The sequence below is a fragment of the Lissotriton helveticus genome, chromosome 5_1 (genome assembly GCF_964261635.1).
Source record: "Lissotriton helveticus chromosome 5_1, aLisHel1.1, whole genome shotgun sequence".
In the NCBI taxonomy this organism is placed as follows: domain Eukaryota; kingdom Metazoa; phylum Chordata; class Amphibia; order Caudata; family Salamandridae; genus Lissotriton; species Lissotriton helveticus.
The window spans coordinates 2,119,900,960-2,119,924,359 of record NC_136065.1 but is presented as its reverse complement, the minus strand read 5'-3'; the positions used below and the strand labels follow the sequence as shown (position 1 = coordinate 2,119,924,359).

General features: G+C 48.4%; 1 protein-coding gene across 6 annotated transcripts in view; it reads left to right on the top strand.

Annotated features, from left to right (window-relative positions):
• Positions 1 to 23,400, top strand: part of PRRC2B (proline rich coiled-coil 2B) — a 549,871-nt gene that overhangs the window by 417,462 nt on the left and 109,009 nt on the right. For all 6 annotated transcript variants that reach the window (XM_078646193.1, XM_078646192.1, XM_078646191.1 and 3 more), the window contains one exon: positions 11,633 to 11,858. In XM_078646193.1, the coding sequence (XP_078502319.1) occupies positions 11,633 to 11,858 (226 nt within the window). The remainder of the gene's footprint in view (positions 1 to 11,632; positions 11,859 to 23,400) is intronic.

Below are 23,400 nucleotides of genomic sequence, written 5' to 3'. Positions count from 1 at the left end.
TCACACCCTCCTCCCGCTGGAGGCTGGCATAATGGTGGGTGTACCCACCCCAAGGAAGGTACCCATTGGTCCCAACCCGTGCCTACCTGCGACACCCCTAAATTTAGTATTTAGCGGTAACCCTCTGTAAGAAAGTGGCTCTGTATATACTGGACCAAAGTAAGGTACAGTGTGCACAGAGTCCACAGTCCCTAGAGGTATGGGAGAGGCTAAAGTTAGATGTTCGAGGCATATGAGCTGCAGATTGCACACTATGCATAGATTGCCACCAAGTGTTGGGCCCGGATGTTTGCAGTTTGTTTTGTTGTTGTTAAAGTCTTTGGAAGTCACAGGATAGGTGACTCCTCCTTTGGATGATACTGCGCATGGTCATAGGCTCCATCCCCAGATTGTTTTTTTCCGCCACTGGGCTCGGATGGGTTTCCAGCGCTCCGTGTTGAAACCGAATTCCTTCGGCGCGCAATCCTCACCAACTTTCAGAAAATAAGTTTTGAACGCTTCTCCACTCGACGCTATTCTTAAACGTCGAATACTTCGATTCAAGTCGTCGTTGACGGCCTTCGGGCCTAACTAGGCCTCAACTCAATTTTAGGGAAAGGACGCCATTCAAGAAGTGTCCTCAATGTGGGTCGAAGTTTCCCCACACCGACCTTCACGAGGTGTGTAACCTCTGCCTTTCTCCGGAGCACGAGGCAAAGGACTGCTCGGCTTGAGCTTCTTTCCGCTCCAAAAAGACTATCCGGGACCGAAGAGCGGGAAGAACAATGGCTCGAACTTCAACTTCCATTCCGGACAACATCTTTGAGGAAGGCGTCAACGTCCCAGAACAACAAGACCTCGACAGCGGGTCCGAACATGAAGATGATTCGGATGTCGAGGACATCACTCCAGCGCAGCAGGTCGTAAGTAAGACCGTCGACCCCGACCCTTCCTCCACACCCACAAAGAAGGCCCCGGTGACACCCTCGCCCTCAGGTGCACACCGACACTCCGCTTCTACTGCCCCACCTTCGGGCCCGCTAAGAAGCCAATTAAGCCTTCAGGCGACTCTGGCTCGAGTCAGCCTTCACATGGTGCCGGCGCCAACTTACCGGCACCGAAAAAGACATCGACACCGGCTACGCCAACGTCCAAACCATCGGTGCCGAAACCCACAACTCCTTCGGCACCGAAACCCAGGTCGGAACCAAGCAAAGCTTCGGATTCCAAAAACCACCGTAACCGAAAAAAACATCGGATCCAAAGAAACCTTCGTAGCCGAAAAAACATTCGGAGCCGAGAGACTCCTGCTTTCCCAACAAAGGACATTGTCAAAAAACTGAAGCAGGCCACTTCGGTGCCGAAACCTTCTCCAGCACCAAAAAATCGGCCACCGGCAGAAGACTTATTTTATCCAGACCCTGCTCAAAAGACTCTGGCTAACGACCCAATCACTGGACAGTTGATCTTGGCCTCAAAGAAGCGACCACTGGACAAACCAGGTCCGCATGCAAAGAAGGACATGGCTACCTCGCCTTTAAGACTGCCTTCCCCTTCTCCTCCACCTATGCCATCACCACAGGCTCCCATACCACAGCATTCCCCAGCATCCTCTATAGACCATAGGGATGATGGCTCCAGCCACACCTACAGGATCACCTGACACATGGGATGATTACACCACTCCAGATGTACCAAATGTCCCTCAGGATGGCTTATACCCCTCAAGGCCTTCCCCACCAGAAGACACTATAGGGTTTAACGAATTAATACACAGGGCTGCACAATATCACAGGGTAGACATACACACAGACCCTGTAGACGAAGACTTCCTGATGGATACCTTTGATAACACACAAAGGTCTACATCCGTTTTACCAATGCTTAAGGGAGTAATTAAACACGTTTCTGAAGTCTTCAAAGATCCAGTCAGAACTCTGATCATTAACCCTTGTATAGAGAAGAAATATAAAGCTGCCCCTTCAGACCCAGCATATATTAAAGGGCCAGTACCACTAGACTCACTTGTAGTTTCTAACACACGCAAGAGAGCAAACTCACAAACACCAGGTGCCCCACCAGATAAAGAGTAAGTTACTGGACGCATCAGGGAAGAGTACTGAGTCTCAAGCAGCAAACATGTGGTGTATCGCCAATACACAGGAATTATTAGCCAGATACGACAGGGCACATTATGACGAGTTAGTCACTGAGACACCTCCCTGATAAGTACAAGGATAGAGCACACAAACTCATCCAAGAGGGTAAAAACATTACAAACACCTCCATCAGGTTTGCCCTTGACGCAGCGGATACTGCGTCTAAAGCAGTTAACACCAGCGTCTTACTACGCAGACACGCCTGGCTACGTACATCAGGATTCAAACCTGAGGTACAAAGTGCCATTCTTAATCAACCTTTTGATGAGCAACACCTATTTGAACCCAATGTGGACGTATCTCTTGAAAAAATGAAGAAAGATACAGACACTGCCAAATCCATGGGAGCCCTGCAGTCGCAGGCTCCCAGACGTTCATTTCGTCACTCATCCTGTAGAGGTGCCACCAGAGAATATTCCTCAGACACAGCCTCTGCCTCATACAAAAGCACCACACAATCCACTTAGGGCAAGGGCTACCAAAGGGGTGGGTACAGGGGTAACAATAAACAAGGGCAGAGGTAAAAACAACTCCCGCTCTGCCTCTACCCCTGCCCAATGACTCCCTTCCCCCGTCCCATTCCACTCCTGTCGGGGGAAGACTCCGATACCTGCCAGCCTGGGAAAACATCACATCAGACAGGTGGGTGTTGCAAATTATTCAATCCGGTTACGGTCTGGAACTAAAATCTAACCCCCCCGCCCCCCAAACATACCACCCACGCAGCGTCCAATGTCACAGGAACATTTAACATTGCTCAGACAAGAGGTAATATCCCTCCTGCAGAAAAATGCAATAGAAATAGTTCCAGAGCACCAGAAAAACAAAGGAGTATACTCACTGTATTTCCTAATACCAACAAGCATTTACAATGCAATGGTTTCGCCTTTGGAAAAGTTAGAGCTATTGGCATTGTAAATGACAATTTGTATTTGTGTTGGTTTTGAAAACAGATAAATAAATGGCATTGTCATTTACATTGCCATTAGCTTAATCTCTGCAGTCACTCTGCAGTCACTCCCTAGTCACTCTGCACTCCCTAGCACTCCCTAGTCACTCTGCACTCCCTAGCATTCTACAGTCACTCTGCACTCCCCAGGAATCCCTAGCAGTCACTCTGCAGTCCCTAGCACTCCCTAGCACTCTCAGAATGACAGACGCCTCTCTCTTCCAATGGCTAGCCTCCATTTATGGAGCTAGCCAATGGAACAGAGGCGGTGACCAAGCCACATACTGTTCTCATTAGATTTCGCCTGCGCGAAACGCTGCTTGCGCTGCTTTCGACAGGTGAAACCTAAAAATGGCATTACATGGTACCCTTTTCACGATCCAGCAGAGTCGCGGCTGGTGGTGCGTTTCCGGCCCATGGCTATGTACCAGAATCTCGCGGGGGGAGGCAGTTCATCCAGCAGAAGGAACACATCCGAGGGCCGGGACGCGCTAACTGGTATCTTCCTACCACACTGTGACACCAGCTCGTCGCAGACGCAAACACACTGCAGACTGGGTCTAATAACGTGGCTGCTGTGTGGCGTCTTAATTACAATCTCCCTTGCGCCGCCCCTATGTCACTTTTGTCCATGTTTAAAAGTGACGCACTGGCGGTGGAAGGGGCTTGTAAGTAAGCCCCTCAGCGTTATTCTCCCCAAAGCATGTGACCACTTCAGGCACCGACACAATGGATTACCGGACGGTACAACCACAGTTATGTATCATAGATTATATACTCTCAGAGGTCTGTGACAGCATTACAATTACACAATAAGATATCTCCGCACAGGGCGAGCTGTGAGAGGATCTGGGTGGAGGGACAAAGGGAATTAGGGATGGCGGGCAAAAAGAGATGGAGTGAAGGAGGGACGAGGGGGTTGTAGGGAGGGGGGTGGGGCGCCAAGGACGGATGGTGGACGTGGTATACAAGGACGAGGGAGGGATAGAGTTATTGGGTGTAGGGATAGGGAGGGTCGTAGGAAGTGGGTACGAAGGGAAGGGGTCGGAATGGAAGGGGGGAGACGAGGGAGGAGATGAAGAGAAGAAACGGCAGGAGAGCTGAAGGAAGGGGGCCGGACAAGCTGGCTGCAGAGGGAAGAATGTCTGAGTGAAACCGGGTAGTGGAGAGAAGGAGGGACGAAGTGAAGGAGATGTGAGAAGGATAGGATGAGAGGGTTGGAAGGGAGCCTGGCTGAGGCTCGGCAGGGGCTCGAGCTGAATAACAGACGGGATGCAGCGGGGGTTTGTGTGGAGTGATGGAGGGGTAGGTGAGGCGAAGGGTCGTGAACTGATGGTGGGAAGAAGGGGCACCAGAGGAGAAGACGGACTCGGGAGAGATAGGCAGGGAGGAGGAAATGAAGGGGAGGTGGACTGAGAGATTGGGGTTACTGGAAGGCGTCTTGGAATGAAGGTTTGGCAAGTATAGAGCCGAGACAAGAGTGAAGGGATGGGTGAAAGGGGCTTAGGGGGTCGTGGTAGATGACACTCGGGAGGGGTGGTATTCGAGGTTATGTAGAAATGACCACACATCATTGATAGGCTGGTGCAGACGAAAGAGGCATATCTATGTGTGAGCAAAATGCAGACATAGAAAACCTGCCGGACATGTCATCATGGACATCCACAAAAGCAGTGAGCAGGGTTGTACTATGCACACGAGTACACATTGTGATTATTTTGCCGTTTTATATAGCGCAAACTCGACCCGAAAGTATCAGTGCGCTGTACGCGAGCACCAGTTGCATTACGGACGGACACATTCATTTTTAGGCAGGGGTAGATAAAGTGATTTGTCCAGAAACACAGGATGTCGAGGCTACCAAGACTCGAACGCGGATCCCCAGCTTCAGAGTCGGCCGTTCCAGCCCTTAAGTCACGAGAATGGCTGCGCTGCGTCTCTGCGGGGCGTTCACAGAAGCTATAGCCAGTGTTTGTGCGCAGCAATCTACATAGATACATCAAAAGAAGCAATAAGACAAGTGGTGTGCTGCACAGAGACCCAGGCTGTGCGTGATCCTCCCAAAACACATTTACGCGAGCACATACCCAGAGGCTGCAGTGTGCACCCCTCTCTAAAAGCATTCACGCTAGCATTCACAGAAGTGTGGAGCGGGCGCCGCGACGACACCGAATCCCTCTCCACACACAGTTACTGATTCTCGGCGACGGTGCTGTGAGGCGAACTGAGCTTTGGGCACAGCCCTTTGGGAAATGGCAAAAACAAGGCTTTAAAAGAAAAAAACGCGCCCACAGCCGCATGACGTAGGCAAAAGGGAAAAATTCAACGGAACGCCCACGAGTCTCCTCGCAGAATGACGGACGCCTCTCTCTTTCAATGGCTAGCCTCTATTTATGGAGCTAGCCAATGGAAGACAGGCGGAACTAAGGCCACACTGTTTCTAACATAAGATTTCGCCTGCGCAAAAGGCTGCGCAGTGCGCAGCTTTCGACAGGCGAAACCTAAAAAAGGACCGATCTCTAAGAGGCCCATCCTGGACCTCAGATCTCTAAACGTTTACATTCAGTCGGACCATTTCCAAATGGTCACACTTCCACAGGTCCTTCCACTACTGGTACTAAATGACTTCCTTGCCACTCTAGATCTCAAGGACGCCTACTTCCATATTCCCATCCACGCAGCTCACAGAAAATATCTCAGATTTGTGCTAGACGGGCAGTACTACCAGTTCAAAGGGCTCCCATTCGAAATCACAACAGCACCAAGGGTGTTTACCAAATGCCTAGCAGTAGTAGCAGCACACTTAAGAAAACCTATTCAGGTCTTCCCATATCTGGACGACTGTTCATACTATGATGGTTTTAAACATGTGATTTTATATTGTGTTTTATCTTAACCCATATTTTGTATCGTATTGCATTGGTTTTAATTAACTGTGCAAATAAATTACTTACTTACATATCTGGACGACTGGCTCATAAAAGCCAGCTCATACATCCAGTGTGTACAACACACTAACGCTACCATTCAACTGCTTCACTACTTGGGATTCACAGTAAATCACACCAAGTCGCATCTACAACCCTCAAACATGCAACAGTATCTCGGCGCTACAATAAACACCCAACTAACACTAGCGTATCCCTCTTCAGCAAGGATAACAAGTATACAAACTCTCCTAACAAAATTCAAGCCGCAACACTCGCTACCAGCTCGGGTGTTCATGCTGCTCATAGGAATCATGGCATCTTGCATATTCATAGTACCTCACGCAAGATTGCCAATGCGTCCACTTCAAGAGTGCCTAGCACGCCAATGGAACCAGGCTCAAGGTCAACTGACAGACCTAGTGTTGGTAGACGGTCGGACTCATCGTTCTCTGCAATGGTGGAACACCCAAAACCTTTCCAACGGGCAACCATTTCTAGAGCCAGTTCCTCAAATAGTCTTGACAGCGGACGCATCGCTCTCCGGCTGGGGAGCCCACCTCCTGCATCACACCATGCAAGGCAGGTGGACACCGCAACAAAAGCTACTCAACATCAACCACCTTGAGGTAAGAGCTGTGTTTCTAGCCCTAAAAGCTTTTCAAACTCAAGTGTCAGGCAAAGCTGTCTTAGTCCGCACAGACAATATGACAGCTATGTACTACATAAACAAACAAGGAGGGGCACACTCTCTGCGGCTCTGTTAGCACAGCAGATATGGAGATGGGCTATACCACTAAAGATCTTTGTACTAGCCCAACACGTCCCAGGAGTACAAAACACTATGGCAGATCTGCCAAGTCGACAAACTCAGCAAATCCACGTATGGGAACTTCATACACAAGTTCTTCATCCGTTCTTTCAAATGCGGGTACAACCTTAAATAGACCTCTTTGCCACCCACGAAAACACACAATGCCCAAACTTTGCCGCCAGATACCCACACCCATTGTCCAAAGGCAATGCGATATGGATGAACTGGTCAAAACTATTTGCGTACCCTTTTCCTCCTCTCCCACTACTTCCATTAGTGGTACGCAAACTACAGCAACATTCCCTAACGCTTATCCTAATCGCTCCAGCTTGGGCCAGACAACCGTGGTACACCACGCTGTTGCAGATGTCTGTAGTACCACACCAAAAACTAAACCTATCTCCATGCCTATTAACGCAGAACCATGGAGAGATCAGACACCCGACCCAGCTCAGCTCAACCTAGCGATCTGGTTCCTGAGGTCAGAGTTTGGTTACCTCAACCTTCCCCCAGAATGTATGGACTTCATCAAAGAAGCTAGACGCCCCACCACTAGAGCATGTTACGCTGCTAAGTGGAAAAGGTTTGTCATATACTGCCAGAACAACCAAATTAATCCTCTAGACGGGTCTATTCAACACATCATTGGATATTTATTGCACCTTCAAAAGTGTAACTTAGCCTACACGTCTATCAGGTTACACCTTGCGGCCATTGCTGCATACTTGCAAAATAGGCAACATGTATCTCTTTTTAGAGTGCCAGCTATTAAAGCTTTCATGGAAGGACTCAAAAGAATAATTCCTCCCAAAACACAACCTGCACCAGTGTGGAATCTAAATGTGGTTCTCACGAGGTTAATGGGACCTCCCTTTGAACCATTACATAAATGCGAATTGCAATTTCTAACCTGGAAAGTAGCTTTCCTAGTAGCCATTACATCTCTCAGAAGGGTTAGTGAACTACAAGCATTTACCATTCAGAAACCCTGTCTGTAAATGCATCATAACAAAGTGGTTCTTCGTACTAATCCAAAATTCCTTCCAAAAGTCATTTCCCCTTTTCATCTAAATCAATCTGTTGAGCTGCCTGTATTCTTCTCGCAGCCTCAAACAAACGCAGAAAGAGCTGTACACACTTTAGATGTCAAGAGAGCATTACTGTAATACAGTGAGAGGACACAAACTTTTCATAAGACAAAACTTTTTGTGTCTTTCTCACCGCCACAAAAAGGCAATCCCGTTTCAAAGTCCGGGATCGCTAGGTGGATTGTAAAATGTATACAAATATGTTATCAAAAAGCCAAACGCACACTAACAATCCCACCTAAAGCCTATTCTACCAGGAAAATAGGGGCTTCAATGGCATTTTTAGGGAACATTCCCCTAGTTGACATATGCAAAGCAGCCACATGGTCTACACCGCACACATTCACAAAGCATTACTGTGTAGATGTGCAAACTAAACAACAAGCCACTGTGGGCCAGGCTGTACTAAAGACTGTTTCAAACTACTGCAACAGATACTGGTGGTCGCCGCTAGGTGTGGGAACTGCTATGTAATCTATGCAGTGTGCGCAATCTGCAGCTCATATGACTCGAACGGAAAATGCTACTTGCCAGTATGCATCTGTTCTTGGCATGTAGAGCTGCAGAGTTGCACATGCCCCCCGGCTACCTTTATCTGTTCCAGTATTACCTTAATTAGGTACATATCACATGGACATCACTATCTCTTATACAGCTCCATCACTTCTCTTATGGCGAAAAACAATCTGGGGATGGAGCCGATGACCATGCGCAGTATCATCCAAAGGAGGAGTCACCTGTCCCGTGACTTGCAAAGACTTTTCTACAACAAAACAAACTGCAAACATCCGGGCCCAACACTAGGTGGCAATCTATGCATAGTGGGCAACTCTGCAGCTCTACATGCCAAGAACAGATGCATATTGGTAAGTAGCATTTTCCATAACCTTACTCTCTAAAGTGGTTGCTTGGTCGAGAAGTAAGGCAGTATCAGAGGACAGTGTAAAGCATTTGTTGTACACACTCAGTCAACAAATGGTCTCACACACTCAAGAACTGAACTCTAGGCCAATTGTTTTGTATATAAAAATATATAGTTTATTTTAGAACCACAAGTAGGTATCCTAAATACTTTCTCAGAATGAGATGAGGCAATAGAAAACTTTCTAATAGCAATAGACTTTGGAATGCAATAGATACTGTTGCAATATGCAACACAAGTTAAGTACAAAATAACATTGAGCTCAATGGCAAGTTTTAAGTAAATGCAATAAAATCACTTTACAAATGTTTTTCTTACTCTGGGCTGGATCCCGGATTCAGCCCTGGTGCATTTCCTGTAAACAGTTGAAATAAATCGTTTTTGTTACACAGGCGGTATTTAAGGAATATTTGTACGTTTTAAAAATGGACACTTGGAAGAAATTCTGGCAAAAAGCAGGCAGTGTATTCCTATGGAGAAAAATTGGGATAACTGTAAATCACGGTTATAATTACTATTGAAGGCCCGTGCTGGGCACAAAGATCTAGCACTAGGGTCTCTTCTAATAGCAGGTGAGTAATTTCGGTTTTGCTGTTTGGACGATTTTTAAGGAATATTTGAAAATTGCAAAACTCAACACTTTTAAGAAATTCTGAGTGAAAACCAGCCAATGTTAACTTGGTTTTCTCCATAGGGTATCGGGTAAGTACTCGGCTGGCAGAGTTAAGGTTCTGGGGGTAGACTAGGGGGGGGGGGGGTCTCCCAGGGTCAGGTAGGTACAGTCGTTATACCCTCAGCGGCACAGGGGCAGCCAGGTGCAGCATGAGTAGGACCAATGTTATCCTATGGGGGATAGGGGGCCTTCGGTTGGTGGATGCTAGCAGGCAGGCCACGGGGCTGTGAGAACTGAGCTCCTGGTCACTTACACAGGGCAAGTGGGGAAGTTGGATAGGATAGGTCCCTGTCCTGTGGTGGGTACACACCCTAGCCTGCTCCACACCACTGGCATAGGGCACCCAGCTAGAGGGGTGACTGATGTATGCCTATGGCAGTGGGTTTGTGGGCATGGCACACAGGGATGTGTGCCATGTTGACTCTTTGATTCGTTCTGTACTTAGGCACTCAGCCTGCAAAGGCAGTGTGTGGGTGCCAGGGTACAGGGCCCCTAAGGGTGGCACAATAAGTGCTGCAGCCCTTAGGGGGGTCTTCTCTTGTCACCATGCCCTGGGTACCTAGGGTACCATTTACTAGGGGCTGATAGGTGGCCAGAGATGCCAATTGGGTTTTAGTTTCAACACCGTTTTATGGAAGGAACACAGGCCCTGGGTACCTGGTTGGCAGGAGCCCAGGGCACACTCAGTCAAAGCACATCAGCAGTCAGAAAAAAGTGGGGGCATACCAAGGCAAAAAAGATGGCACTTTCTCACATCTGGGTCCCCTCATCTGCAAGATGGTGGGAACTGAGCATTCTGCTTCACCTCGCCTCCCCCACCTGAGGTGTGGAGCTGGCAGAGGTGGGCACACCTTTCTTCCTCACTTGTTTTTCCCACTGGTTTTCCCCGCCCAAAGTGGGGGTCCGAACCAGTGGTGACCAGTTGCTGAAAGCAGCAAGTGGCCTGGGGAAGCTCACAAAGTTGGCAAGCCTTTGAAGCTTCCCCTTCATGGACCCTGCCCATCTTGGGTGAGGAGGCTTGGCACCTCGTCCCAGGATGTGCATTGTTTCAGGCCCTCGGAGCAGCAGGCTCTCGACCCAGGGGTCGAGAAACATGTCTGGTGGTGGCAGCTGAAAGCAGCCACTCAGCCTGGACACTAGTTGTAGGTCGTTTTTCAGGGGGCATCTCTAAGATGCCCTCTGTGTGCATTTTTCATTAAATCCCGCACTGTCATCAGTGTAGGTTTAATGTGCTGAGAAGTTTGATACAAAACTTCTCAGTTTTCAGTGCAGCCATTATGGTGCTGTGGAGTTAATGACAAACTCCCAGCACCAGATACTCTTAATGGCAGCACTACACTTACTATGTCTAAGAATGTACTTAGACACTGTAGGGGTACAGGGCTCATGCACCTGTACCCTCACCACTGGTATAGGGCACACAGCAAGAGTGGTGACTGATCTATGCCAGGACAGTGGGTTGTAGGCATGGCACACAGATGTGTGCCATGTCGACTCTTCACTTTATTCTGCACCAAGAAATGCAGCCTGCAAAGGCAGTTGGTGAGTGTAATGGTACAGGACCTCTAAGGGTGGCACAATAAGTGCTGCAGCCTTAGCGGTCTTCTGTGATCACAGTGCCCTGGCTACCTATGGTAACATTTACATGGGGCTGACCTGCGTCCGGAGAAGCCAATTGAGTTTGGGTTTCAATGTAGTTTTAGGGAAAGAACATAGGCCCTGGGTAGTCGAGTAGCAGAAGTCCAGGGCACACTCAGTCAAAAGGACATCAGCAGCTTAGCAAAAAGTGGGGGCTACCATTCTGAAAAAGGGCACTTTCTCATGCATGATGAAATTAGATGAAAATAGCATTTATAAAGCGCATGGCTACCATAAGGCCTCCTATCTTCCTTTGATGGTTGCACTAAGACCCTAGCAGAAACTCATCAAGCCATAACTATCGTACATGTCATATGATATAGCCTACTTTCTTTTTTTTTTTTTTTTTAAAGGTTGCTTCTCATGTGTCTTCTGTGCCAATAAGATGGCATGTTTTCTAGTTGCCATAGAAAAGTTGACATAATCCACCATATTTCTTTTTCTAGCATATCCTAAACAATGTGTTTTTTTGTTTATGCTCAGATCTCAGGTGTACATGCACCCCAGCCTCTCTCAACCTAGCACCATGGTGCTGACTGGAGGCACCGCTCTGAAGCCTTCCTACTCTGCCTTCCCACCCATGCAGCCGATGGAAATGGTGAAAAGCCAATCGGGTTCACCTTACCAGCCCATGAATGGAAGCCAGCCCTTGGTGTATGATGGCCAGATGAGCCAGGCATCACAGATGATGGACTCCCAGCTCTCTCAGGTTTGGCTGTGACACTATGGCTCTGTGCTATTAAAGTTCAGATTTGTGATTTTTAATAGCTCCAAAAAATGAATGAAGCCTCAGAATAAATTAAGTTGGTTGCGTTATAAAGTTGCACAATCCATCTGTGGGTAAGACTCACTTTTGTTTAGAGTCTCTGATAGCCTGATGAGCTTCCATGTGAACCACAGGGTTCAGGTTGCATCATGTCTGAATTTGCCTTTTCAGACCCTGTGTTATGTATGAGGACTGGAACTGCTGGTGGAAGATGTAAAACAGCAGTATATAGATTGCATATTTACTGCTTCTGCTGCATAAGTAATTATTCATCAGAAGCTGCCTTCAGATTGAGTGTTGACCACAGTCCTCCATAGTCCATGGTCCATCAGCTGTGGGAACCCAGAAGGGAAGGCTGAGTTAGAGGTCTTTGCAAAGGCATGACGTAAAGAAGGGGTGAAAGGATGTACAGATGAGGGAAAGAGGAGTTCATGAGCATATCTCGGTCAAAAGGAAAAGAGGCATGAAGTAGGTCAGTGTGTCAGGGACTAAATGGGTGTCCAAGCAGGAGAGTAGGAAGCGTGCAAAGGGTTGAGTATGTGCCAACAGATGCCAAGAGTGTAGAAGCGTATACAGGGGAGAAAAGTAGCATGAAAGTTATGGAGAAGGTTGTTTGGGAGCCAGAGTAGGAGCATGAAAGTTGTGGAGGTTGGGAGCAAGAGCAAAGGGCTGTGGAATGTAATAAAACTGTGTAATTGGCGTAGGAGAGATTAGGGAACATATCCATAGTGAGTTGGAAGATGGTGGGTGAGCTTTGGAATTGCCAAATAGTATTCCAGTGGGTGCTCTGAAGACTTTATTTCTGCAGCATTGAGACTTAAATAGATTCTCAAGCTTGAATTACTTCAAATGTCTACTTTGAAACCTGTGGTAGCCAATGTTAACACAGTGGTATACAGCAGTCCACATTAAAGACAAGCGGACAAACCTCAATAGACCACATTCAGCCAAACCATCTCCTATGACCTGAAGTCCATCCAGTCGTGAGAAGGGTCTCCAGGAGAAGCTCTACCAGATTTTCTATTGCTTTGTTCCAGGCATTAGGTAATCTTCTGAGCGGACTCTCTCTCCACAGAACTTTTGACCTGGATTCTTGAGGATACCATTTTCAATGCACAGGCTGAGTTTCAATATCCCTCAGTTTCTGATTAAATCCATGGCTGAAACAACACAAGCCATATGAAATGTGTGGAGCCAGAAATGTGTTTACTGATTACCTATGCAGTAAACGTGATTGTGGCATGTGTGGCTGTAGATACCCATGCTGTGCATACTCCTGCCATCTACTGTTTGGCTTGGATGGCTGCAACTTGTTTTTCTCCAAAGAAGACTTTAACTCACGAGGTTTAACCCCTTCAGTGCTAATGACAAGGGTAACTCGTCATGGAGTTTCCATTGATTTCAATGGAAATTACATGGACCTACTCGCACACCCCTTAGCATCCAAACAACTCAACCTATTACTGGTAATGTGCATTGGTGTCGGCTGCCAGTGCTTTGTGTGGATGCATCTGGGTTCGTTTCGGTCGCATGCAGAATCTTCTGTGTTGTCGCAACCTCAGTTGGGCTTGGTGACCTGATTTTTCTCGTGGCAGCTTAGGGCCCACACCCCTCTTGTCTTAAACGTCCCTGAAAATGTGATCATCGTAATGGACAGAACCCCTTTCCAGAACTTCCCACAGTGTGGACCGAAGTACCCCAGGCAGAAGGCCATGGAGTATGAAGAAGACTGCCTGCATGTAGGAATATGCCCCTCTTTGCATGGTTGCTCCCCACTTTTTGCCAGTTTGAGTGTGCCCTGGACTCCTGCCAACCAGGTACCCAGGGCCTGTGTTCCTTCCCTAAAACTGTGTTGAAACCAAAACCCAATTGGCATCTCTGGCCACCTGTCGGCCCCTAGTAAATGGTACCCAGAGAATGGTGACCAGAGAAGACCCCTAAGGGCTGCAGCACTTATTGTGCCACCCTTAGGGACCCTGTACCCTGACACCCACACACTGCCTTTGCAGGCTGAGTGTCTAAGTACAGAACTAATCAAAGAGTCGACATGGCACACATCCTTGTGTGCCATGTCCACAAACCCACTGCCCTGGCATACTTCAGTCACCCCTCTAGCTGGGTGCCCAATGCCAGTGGTGTGGGCACAGGTGCATGAGCCCTGTGCCCCTACGGTACCCAGGGCCATTCCTGGGCACCGTAATTGCAGTGATGCCATTGAGTATATGGTGCTGGGAGGTCGACATTATGGACTCCGCATAGGTCTTAAAAAATTATTCCTTTGCTCAACCCTTGGTAACGAGGCTGCGAGCAGACAGGCTTAACTTCAAAGACAGGTATGTAATGCATTTAAAAACACCATTTCTGTAAATAATTAAGACACAACACAAAATAAAAATCCAACACCAATTTATAAAAATAGGTAATATTTTTATCTTTTAAATGACACCAAACCGAAAATAATCCACTGTAGGGAACCTGATATATGAATTTTTAAAGATTAGTCACTTTCTAGTGCTTAAAAACCAACAGCGCCCCTTTAAGTCTATTTTGTTTTCTCTGTCAGGGACACACCTTTATAAATGGTTCTGAAGAATTCTAACCACTGTAGTGGGCCGCCTTCTTCAGCAAGCGGGGTCCAGTTAGAACACCTTCCTGGCGTTCTGCTCGCAGGTCCCAAAGTATCCAACACACAATCCAAGGTTCTGGAATCTCCAAGAGGGTCCTTGAAAGTGTGAAACTTCAATGCTGCAATCCACTTGAACAAAACCCTTACAAATCCACTGTACTCCAGGCTTGGAATTCCTTGTGGGGCTGTCCAGGTGAGCTCTGTTAACCTGTAGCTTGCAGGGAGTTTCCACTCTTGAGTCTTTTGGCAGCAAGGTAATCCACAGGGCTGTAGTTTCAGATGGTGCAGTCTTCATAGGTCAGGCCTTAGAGTTCCTTGCACACAGCAAAATCTTCAGCAGGGCACTTCTTGCTTCATTCAGTTTCAAGCAGCAGATCTGGAGGGCTCTGCCCCTCTCCGATACTTATTCAAAATTCTCTGGGTCAAGCACCAGGTCACTGCTGACCAGTGAGAGCACGGCAACGCCTCCTAGCTATGACCACATCCTGTGGAGTGTGGCATTAGTTTGTCCCAGAATGCATCATCCTTCCAAATCCATAATGGCTCATTTTCCAGCAAGGAGGTAAGAGCTGGCTAAACACACCCCCTGGGATATCTCCTTACCATGGACAATCCCCCTACCATCTGCACATACCTTTCTTAAGCCTAGCCCTGACTCTGGGTCAAGACTGTCATAGCAGACTGAAACCCAGGCCTCCCCTCTGCCTTTTGAAGAGCGCAGTTTACGACGCCACCTCCTGGCCTGGAATTCCTATAGAACAGATCACTGCCCTCCCAGCAGCCTGGCTAATCTGACAAATCAGGGCAGACCACTGAAAGGCTGAATTTGGACTTACAATAAGTTGAGACTTTCTTGTTTGTATGTACACTTTAGGAGAAATTCAACAATATAATATTGTTGGATTTACTACGACCATTCTGGGAAGTCTTTGAATGGTCCGACTAGTCCTCTCCTATTAATATTTATTAATCAATCACTTCCTACCATGTTAACCTATGGGCCATGTGGTTTGCAATGGGGAAAATGACTTGCGTCACTTTTGTAGCACCAGGGCTTATAAAACCATATTTTATAAGTATTTCCCTAATTTCTACCGGACCCCCACCCCCCTGTGCAACTAGGGGAGACTTCAGGGGTTCTGAATCTGCAGAAATATTGCAGATCACCCTTACCCAATTCTTCCAGCATCAAAGTCGAATTTGAGCATCTCTTTAAGACAATGTGGGGAGTGAAATGTAAAATTTCACTTTACCCAGGCTTCTAAAAACTCATTTTATAAGGGCGCTCCTTATAGATAACTGACCCCCCAGCCCTGGGATACCTAGGGGTGACCCTGGGGGTCCCTAATACGCAAAAACATGGTAGGTTTTTAATTTTTAAGGGCCCCTACCCTCAAAGTCGAGTTTGGGCACAGTTTAAGGTTTAAAAGCTGTCCTGGCCACCAGTGCAGCTTTTAAACTGACCTCAGGCTTCAGCACTGCACACATGCTGATGCAGAGAATCTGCTGGCCTCTAAACTGCCATGCCCCAGGATACTGGAGACTTCTAGGTAGTTTCAATCCCCTGCCCTATTACATACTAGGGGCTTGGGTGGTAGGTCATGCCAACTACAGGGGTACACCACCATACTATAGTGTACCCTAGTGTATGTTGGGTGTCTTAACTGTGTTCTAATGTGTTCCTTTTAGCTTGGCACTGGCCCTGGGCCTCGTTAAACAGAGCCCAGGGTCAGTCAGTCAGTTACCACCAGTTCCAGTCAGCAAAAAGTTGGGGGGTGCCCAGGGCACAGGATGACTTTGCAACACTCCACAACACTATAATGGCTCCACTGAAGACTGAGAAGTTTGGTATCCAACTTCTCAGCACATTAAACCCACACTGATGCCAGTGTGTAATGTAAAATGCTTATTAACAACAAAAAAGAGAGAAAGGGTATTTAAATATGTGTAGGGAGGAAACTCCTGGTCCCCTTTTAAATATATTCAACAACAACTGGAGGAGTAACCCCGTGAGACTTTATAAAAAAGTCTCTGAATACAAATGTATTTTGGTGCACGTAGTGCCCAACCGACATGGGTAGTCCTTTAAGAAGACCCTTCACTCACCAACCTGGTTGGTGACATGCTTCATCATCGGGGTCCCACCCCGAAGGCAGAGTGCCAACAGGGTGTGCTTCGACACTTAAACACCTACGACGACTACTACTGGGATTCACTAAAAGTAGGAATAAGAGGTGAAACACTAAGATTCTCAATTCAAAATAACAAAGAAGCAAAAGATAAGCTAAAAAAAACTACAGGAAAATGTAATGAGTAAGGAAGATTTAGTTAGGGCGGTCATAGGTGGGAATAATGCAGAAGGGGCTGCATCCAAAACGCCTCCGCCCGACTGATCGTCAACGTCTCTCGCTGCAGCCACATCACCCCCCCACCTGAGACCTACACTGGCTCCCCGTTGACAAGAGGATCACCTTCAAACTCCTCACCCACGCACACAAAGCACTCGACAACGCCGGACCAGCCTACCTGAACAGCAGACTCAGCTTCCACAGCTCCACTCCGCCAGCCTCGCCGCTGTCTCCAGCATCCAACGAACCACCTCCGGCAGCAGATCCTTTTCCTACCTTGCCGCCAAGACCTGGAACACCCTCCCTACCCACATACGGCAGACCCAAGACGACCTCGCCTTCAGAAGACCTGGCTCTTTGAGCAGTAGCAGCCCTCCCCTTAGCGCCTTGGGACCCTCACGGGTAAGTAGCGCGCTTTACAAGTACTCTGATTGATTGATTGATTGATTGAGCAGCAGAGTATCATGGGGTGCCATTACATAAAGAAACATTAGAAAAGGACTGTTCGAGGCATGTGGGCTGCTGAATTCATATCTACAGCATAGATCGCCGCCTAGTGTTGGGTCCGGATGATTGCACATAGTTGTCCTGGAAGAGTCTTCGAAGTATCACGAGATAGGTGGCTCCTCCCCTGGACTACAGTGCGCATGGGCATCGACTCCATCCCCAGATTGTTTTTTTCCGCCATCGGGTTCGGATGCATATTTGATATTTGATCACTCAACATCGGAATCGATAAAAACTTTCCTTAAGGCCCAAAGGCCTTTTTCCTATAGCGTCGGTATTGTCTTGCGTTCGGTGCCCAGCTCTGTTCCGGCTCAGTTCCCGAGTCGGACTTCCAGAGGAGACTGGGCCTCTTCGGTGCTCGAGGCCCAGTCGACGCAACCAGACTTTCGACGACACATCATGGAACGGAGCCCGTTCAAGAAATACCCCGTGTGCGGATCGAAGTATCCCCACATCAACGTCCACCCGGTGTGCAACAAGTGCCTGTCACCGGATCACGATGAAGCCAACTGTATGGCTTGTTCCCGTTTTCGCTCGAAGAAGACGATTCGACTTCGGCGCGCCAGGAGGCCCGGCAGTCGGCACAGGTGGACATTTTCGTAGGGGAAGAAGCGGACGAGCAAGAAGTTTGAGAGCCGCTTTCTACTCCGGCAGTGGAGATCGACTACGACGCAGACGTCTAAGTAATCGATGCAGAAGAAGTCGTCAACGAGGTAGGAGACGACAATGAGGCCTATGGTGCCACGGAAGATAGCTCAGGTGAAGAGCTATGCCCCGATCGAACAATCACTACGGCTCAGGTCGAGGGATCGCCACATGGCCTTACCCAAGACCTTACGCCTGGATCCACGGTCTCGCCTACGGGCCAGACTTCGGACACTTATGCGGAGCTGCCATTGGTGAAACCGAAAGTGAAAGCTTCGGTATCGACGAAACCGAAAGTGATAGCGACGCCGTCGAAACACAAGAAGTCTGTCGCTCCGGTCGCCTCCTCGTCTTCCGCCATGTCCAGGCCTCCGTTGCTGGAAGGACTCCCAGCAGCAGGTGGGCAGACTTGTGTCTGTGGTGGCAGCATCCATTTTGTGGAGCTGAGGCTTGAGTTAACTTTAACCGGGGTTCACAGTTACATACATGTCGTGTCCCTCTAGAAGGGTGGAATGCTAACCCCGTCGCCAGAATTGGCGAGGGGTTAGTATTCCAATTCGTATGACACCTTACTCGACATGTTTTGATAAAGCGATACCAGAGTTGGCATATAACCGCGAGGATTATAATGCACTTAAGAGTATATGGTATGCGTTATCATGGAACAGCTATTAGGACTTGGTTCCGCAAGCTGCAAACGGGCTCAGCTCATGCCAGAGCACCATTTCACATTATTCCACGCACTCTGCCTTCAGGATTGTTAAGGCCTGTCATAGGAGTGACTGATAGGAATATATGTGTCCATTTTAGGGTTAGACATAGGAATACTATGTCTAAAGCAAAGGGTGTGTACACCAACTTGCCCCAGCTGTCAAGCAGCCAGTTGTGTCTGTTTTAGTTAGTCAGCCCAGGGGTGGCATAATACATGCTGCAGCCCCTGGGAGACCTCTGGGTACACCTCTGCCCTGGTTACAGGGACACAAGAGAGGGCCCAGTGCCAATTCAGTACCTGGGTACAATTTGGAATAGAGAGAACAGCTAGGCTGTGGGTCTGATTAGCAGGCCCACAGCCAGGGAAAGTCGTAAACCAGTGAAGCAAAAAGCAAAAATCTGGGTGATCATAGGATTGCAGACCCTAATCTCCTACATGACCCCCCCCCCCCAAACTTTGGGACAATAAACTAACCTTGACCAGGTGAGTCTTCTTGCTCTAAGTGGAAATACCTGGAGAGCCCATCAGCATTGCCATGATCAGTACCAGGTCTATGCTCCACTGTAAAATCCATCCCCTGTAGGGAAATGGACCACCTAAGCAGTTTGGGGTTTTCACCCTTCATCTGATTTAGCCATAAGAGGGGCTTATGGTCGGTCTGAATCTTGAAGTGAGTGCCAAACAAGTATGACCTCAACTTCTTCAGGGCCCATACCACAGCAAAGGCCTCCCTCTCAATAGCTGACCAATTTTTCTCTCTGGGGGTCAGCCTTCTGCTAATAAAAGCAATGGGCTGGTCGTTACCATCAAAATTCAAGTGAGATAGAACAGCTCCCACACCCAACTCAGAAGCATCTGTTTGGACAATGAAGGTTTTGGAGTAGTCTGGACTCTTTAGGATAGGTGCTGTGCACATGGCCTGCTTTAGGTCATCAAATGCTTTCTGACAGCTTGCTGTCCACTGAACTTTCTTTGGCATCTTTTTACTTGTCAGGTCATTAAGTGAAGTCACAATGGACCCATAATTCTTGACAAATTTTCTATAGTAACCAGTCAGGCCCAAGAAAGCTCAAACCTGAGTCTGGGTGGTTGGAGGAGCCCAGTCCTTGATGGCCTGTATCTTGCTCTCCAATGGCTGAACCTGGCCTCCACCTACAAGGTGGCCCAGGTATACAACCTGTGTCTGCCCTATCTGGCACTTTGTGGCCTTGATAGTGAGACCTGCCTTTTGCAGTGCCTCTAACACTTTCTTCAGGTGGACCAGGTGATCCTCCCAGGTGGAGCTAAAGACAGCTATATCGTCAAGATAGGCTGCACAGAAGTCATCCAACCCAGTGAGAACTTGATTCACCAACCTTTGGAAGGTGGCAGGTGCATTTTTCAAACCAAAGGGCATTACCACAAATTGATAATGCCCACCAGGGGTAGAAAATGCTGTCTTAGGCTTGGCCTCATCAGCTAACCTGATTTGCCAATACCCAGCTGTCAGGTCAAATGTACTTAAGTAGTTGTCAGAAGCCAATCTATCTATAAGTTCATCTGCTCTTGGTATTGGGTGATTCAGAAAAGGGGGTGGTGATGAACAGAGTGTCTGAATTAAGCAGACCACTCTTACCCAGTCCAAAGATCAGGGCTTGATCCATCACCGTTATTTAGCTCACTGCCCCATCCCAGCTCAGAACCTGGCTATATGCAAATTAGTCTGTCCCTGGCCCAGTGCATCATGGGAACAGGGCAGACCAAACTACCAAGCCAATTCTTCACCAGAAAGGATACAAGCTACCGGGGACCGGTTTCTGGCATTTCAGCCTTGTCGGCCCGGCTTGCTTGAATCCTGATGGAGCAGTGAGCAAGGGACTCATGTCTGAGTATACCCTGCCACACCTATAGTGGCCAAAAACGATTCAGAAAAGGGGGTGGTGATGAACAGAGTGCCTGAATTAAGCAGACCACTCTTACCCAGTCCAAAGACCAGGGCTTGATCCATCACCGTTATTTAGCTCACTGCCCCATCCCAGCTTGGTATTGGGTGGGCATCAGTCTTAGTGACTGCATTGAGACCTCTGTAGTCTACGCAAAACCTCATCTTTCTTACCACCCTGGGTGTGAGGCTTTGGCACTAGAACTACTGGGCTAGCCCAAGGGCTATCTGAGGGCTCAATGACTCCCAGCTCCAACATTTTCTGCACCTCTGTCTTGATGCAGTCTCTGACATGATCAGGCTGTCTGTAGATTTTACTCTTGACAGGCAGGCTGTTTCCAGTGTCAACCTCATGGGTACACCAATCGGTTTGGCTGGGTGTCAGAGAGAACATATGTCTGAAGGATTGCAGAACTTGTCTACAATCCTGTTGCTGATGTTCAGAGAGGCTGCCACAAAAGACAACACCATCTACTGATCCATCATCAGGATTCTGAGTGAGCAGGTCTGGGAGAGGGTCACTCTCTTCCTCCTGTCCCTCATCTGTGGCCATGAGCAAGCCCATGTCCTTCCTGTTGACATATGCCTTGAGCCTGTTTACATGGAGCACCCTGAGGGGGCTCCTGGGAGTTCCTAGGTCCACCAGGTAGGTGACCTCTCCCTTTTGCTCAATGATTGTGTGGGGCCCAGACCATTTGTCTTTGAGTGCTGCTGGGGCCACTGGCTCCAGCACCCACACCTTCTGTCCAGGCTTGTACACAGTCAGGACAGCCTTTTGGTCATGCCAAGCTTTTTGGACTTCTTGGCTGGCCTCAAGGTTTTTTGGATGCCTTTTCCATATACTCAGCCATCCTGGAGCGGAGACCAAGTACATAGTCCTCAATGTTTGTTCCAGGCTTTTTGAGAGGTCTCTCCCATCCTTCCTTTAGCAAACAAAGGGGTCCTCTTACAGGATGCCCAAACAGAAGTTCAAAAGGGCTGTAGCCAACCCCCTTCTGTGGGACCTCTCTAAGCAAACAAGAGGCAGGGTATCAGGACATCCCATCTCCTCCTGAGAGGTTCAGGTAGCCCATGAATCATCCCTTTGAGGGTCCTGTTGAATCTCTCAACAAGCCCATTGCACTGTGGGTGATAGGGTGTGGTGAACTTGTAGTTGACACCACATTCCTTCCACATTGCAGTCAGATATCCTGACATGAAGTTTGCACCTCTGTCAGAGACAACCTCCTTAGGGAAGCCCACTCTGGAGAACACTCCAATTAGGGCCCTTGCCACAACAGGTGCTGTAGTGGTCCTAAGGGGTATAGCTTCAGGATACCTGGTGGCATGATCCACTACCACCAGTATAAACATGTGCCCTGATGCTGTCTGGGGTTCCATTGGACCAACAATGTCAATCCCCACTCTCTCAAAGGGTACCCCCACCACAGGTAGTGGTATGAGGGGGGCCTTTGTTGTGCCACCTGACTTACCACTGGCTTGGCAAGTGACACAGGAGCGACAAAACTCCTTGGTATCTTCATTCATGTGGGGCCAGTGAAAGTGTGTGACAAGCCTGTCCCACGTTTTGTTCTGGCCTAAGTGACCTGCAAGGGGAATCTCATGGGCCAAGGTAAGAAGGAAACCTCTCTGAGACAAGGGGATGACCAGCCTCCTGGTCGTACCAGGCTTGGGGTCTCTTGACTCGGAGTACAGGAGTCCATCATCCCAGTATACCTTGTGGGTACTTGTGGCATTCCCTGCAGCCTCAGCAGCAGCCTGCTGTCTGAGGGGTTCAAGGGAGCGGTAGTCTAACTGTGCCTTCCCCAGGTCTTCCCTGGAGGGTCCCCCTGAGCCCAGAAACTCAACCTGATCAGGTTCAAGCTCTTAAGCTCAGTTTCCCTCAGTTCCTTGAGATCAGCCTCCTCAGAGACTTGATCCACAACCTGGGGCAAGGGGGAAGGCAATGCCTTAACTCTACTGCTCCTCTTCTTGGGAGGTGTCTGGTCCATTGTTCCAGGATCCAGCACCTGTTCAGTGGGGCATCTTTTGGCCTGTGACCTAGTCACAGCAAGGACATGTGCTGGCAAGCCTAACATTTCCATGTGAGTCCTCTGCTCCACTTCTGACCATAGGGATGTTTACAAATCATTGCCCAACAGACATTCTACTGGGAGGTCTGAACTAACCACAACCTTCTTTGGGCCACTTACCCCTCCCCAGGAGAAATCAACAATTGCCATACTGTGATTGGTAGTGACATTGCTGGCATTGGTCACCAGGTAATCTGCACCTGGCATGATCTGTCCAGGGAACACAAAGTTAGGTGTCACCATTGTGCCACTGGCACAAGTGTCCCTGTAGGCCTGAGCCATCTTTCCATTAATTAAGGTGTCTGCCTGTATTTGCCCAAAGTATTGGGACTTGCATCAGGGGATATGTCCACATCCCCTGTACAGACAAGGACAGCCTGAGTGAGTGTGCCAACTAAGTTGTCAGACCCCTCAGTTCCCAAGGTTAACACAACTATTCCCTTGGGAGGTGCACTACCACTACTTGCTGTACTAGGGGGTGCAGTTGCCTTAGGGGCTGTAGTGGTAGGAGTTTGCCCTCCTCTTTTGGTGCACTCACTAAACCAGTGAGACTTACTTTTACAGTACTGGAACCACCTTTTTGACTGGCCTTCTTGAGTCTTCTTTTTCTGCTGTGAAGCCTGACCCCCACCCTCTTTGGTTTGTTGGGGACCT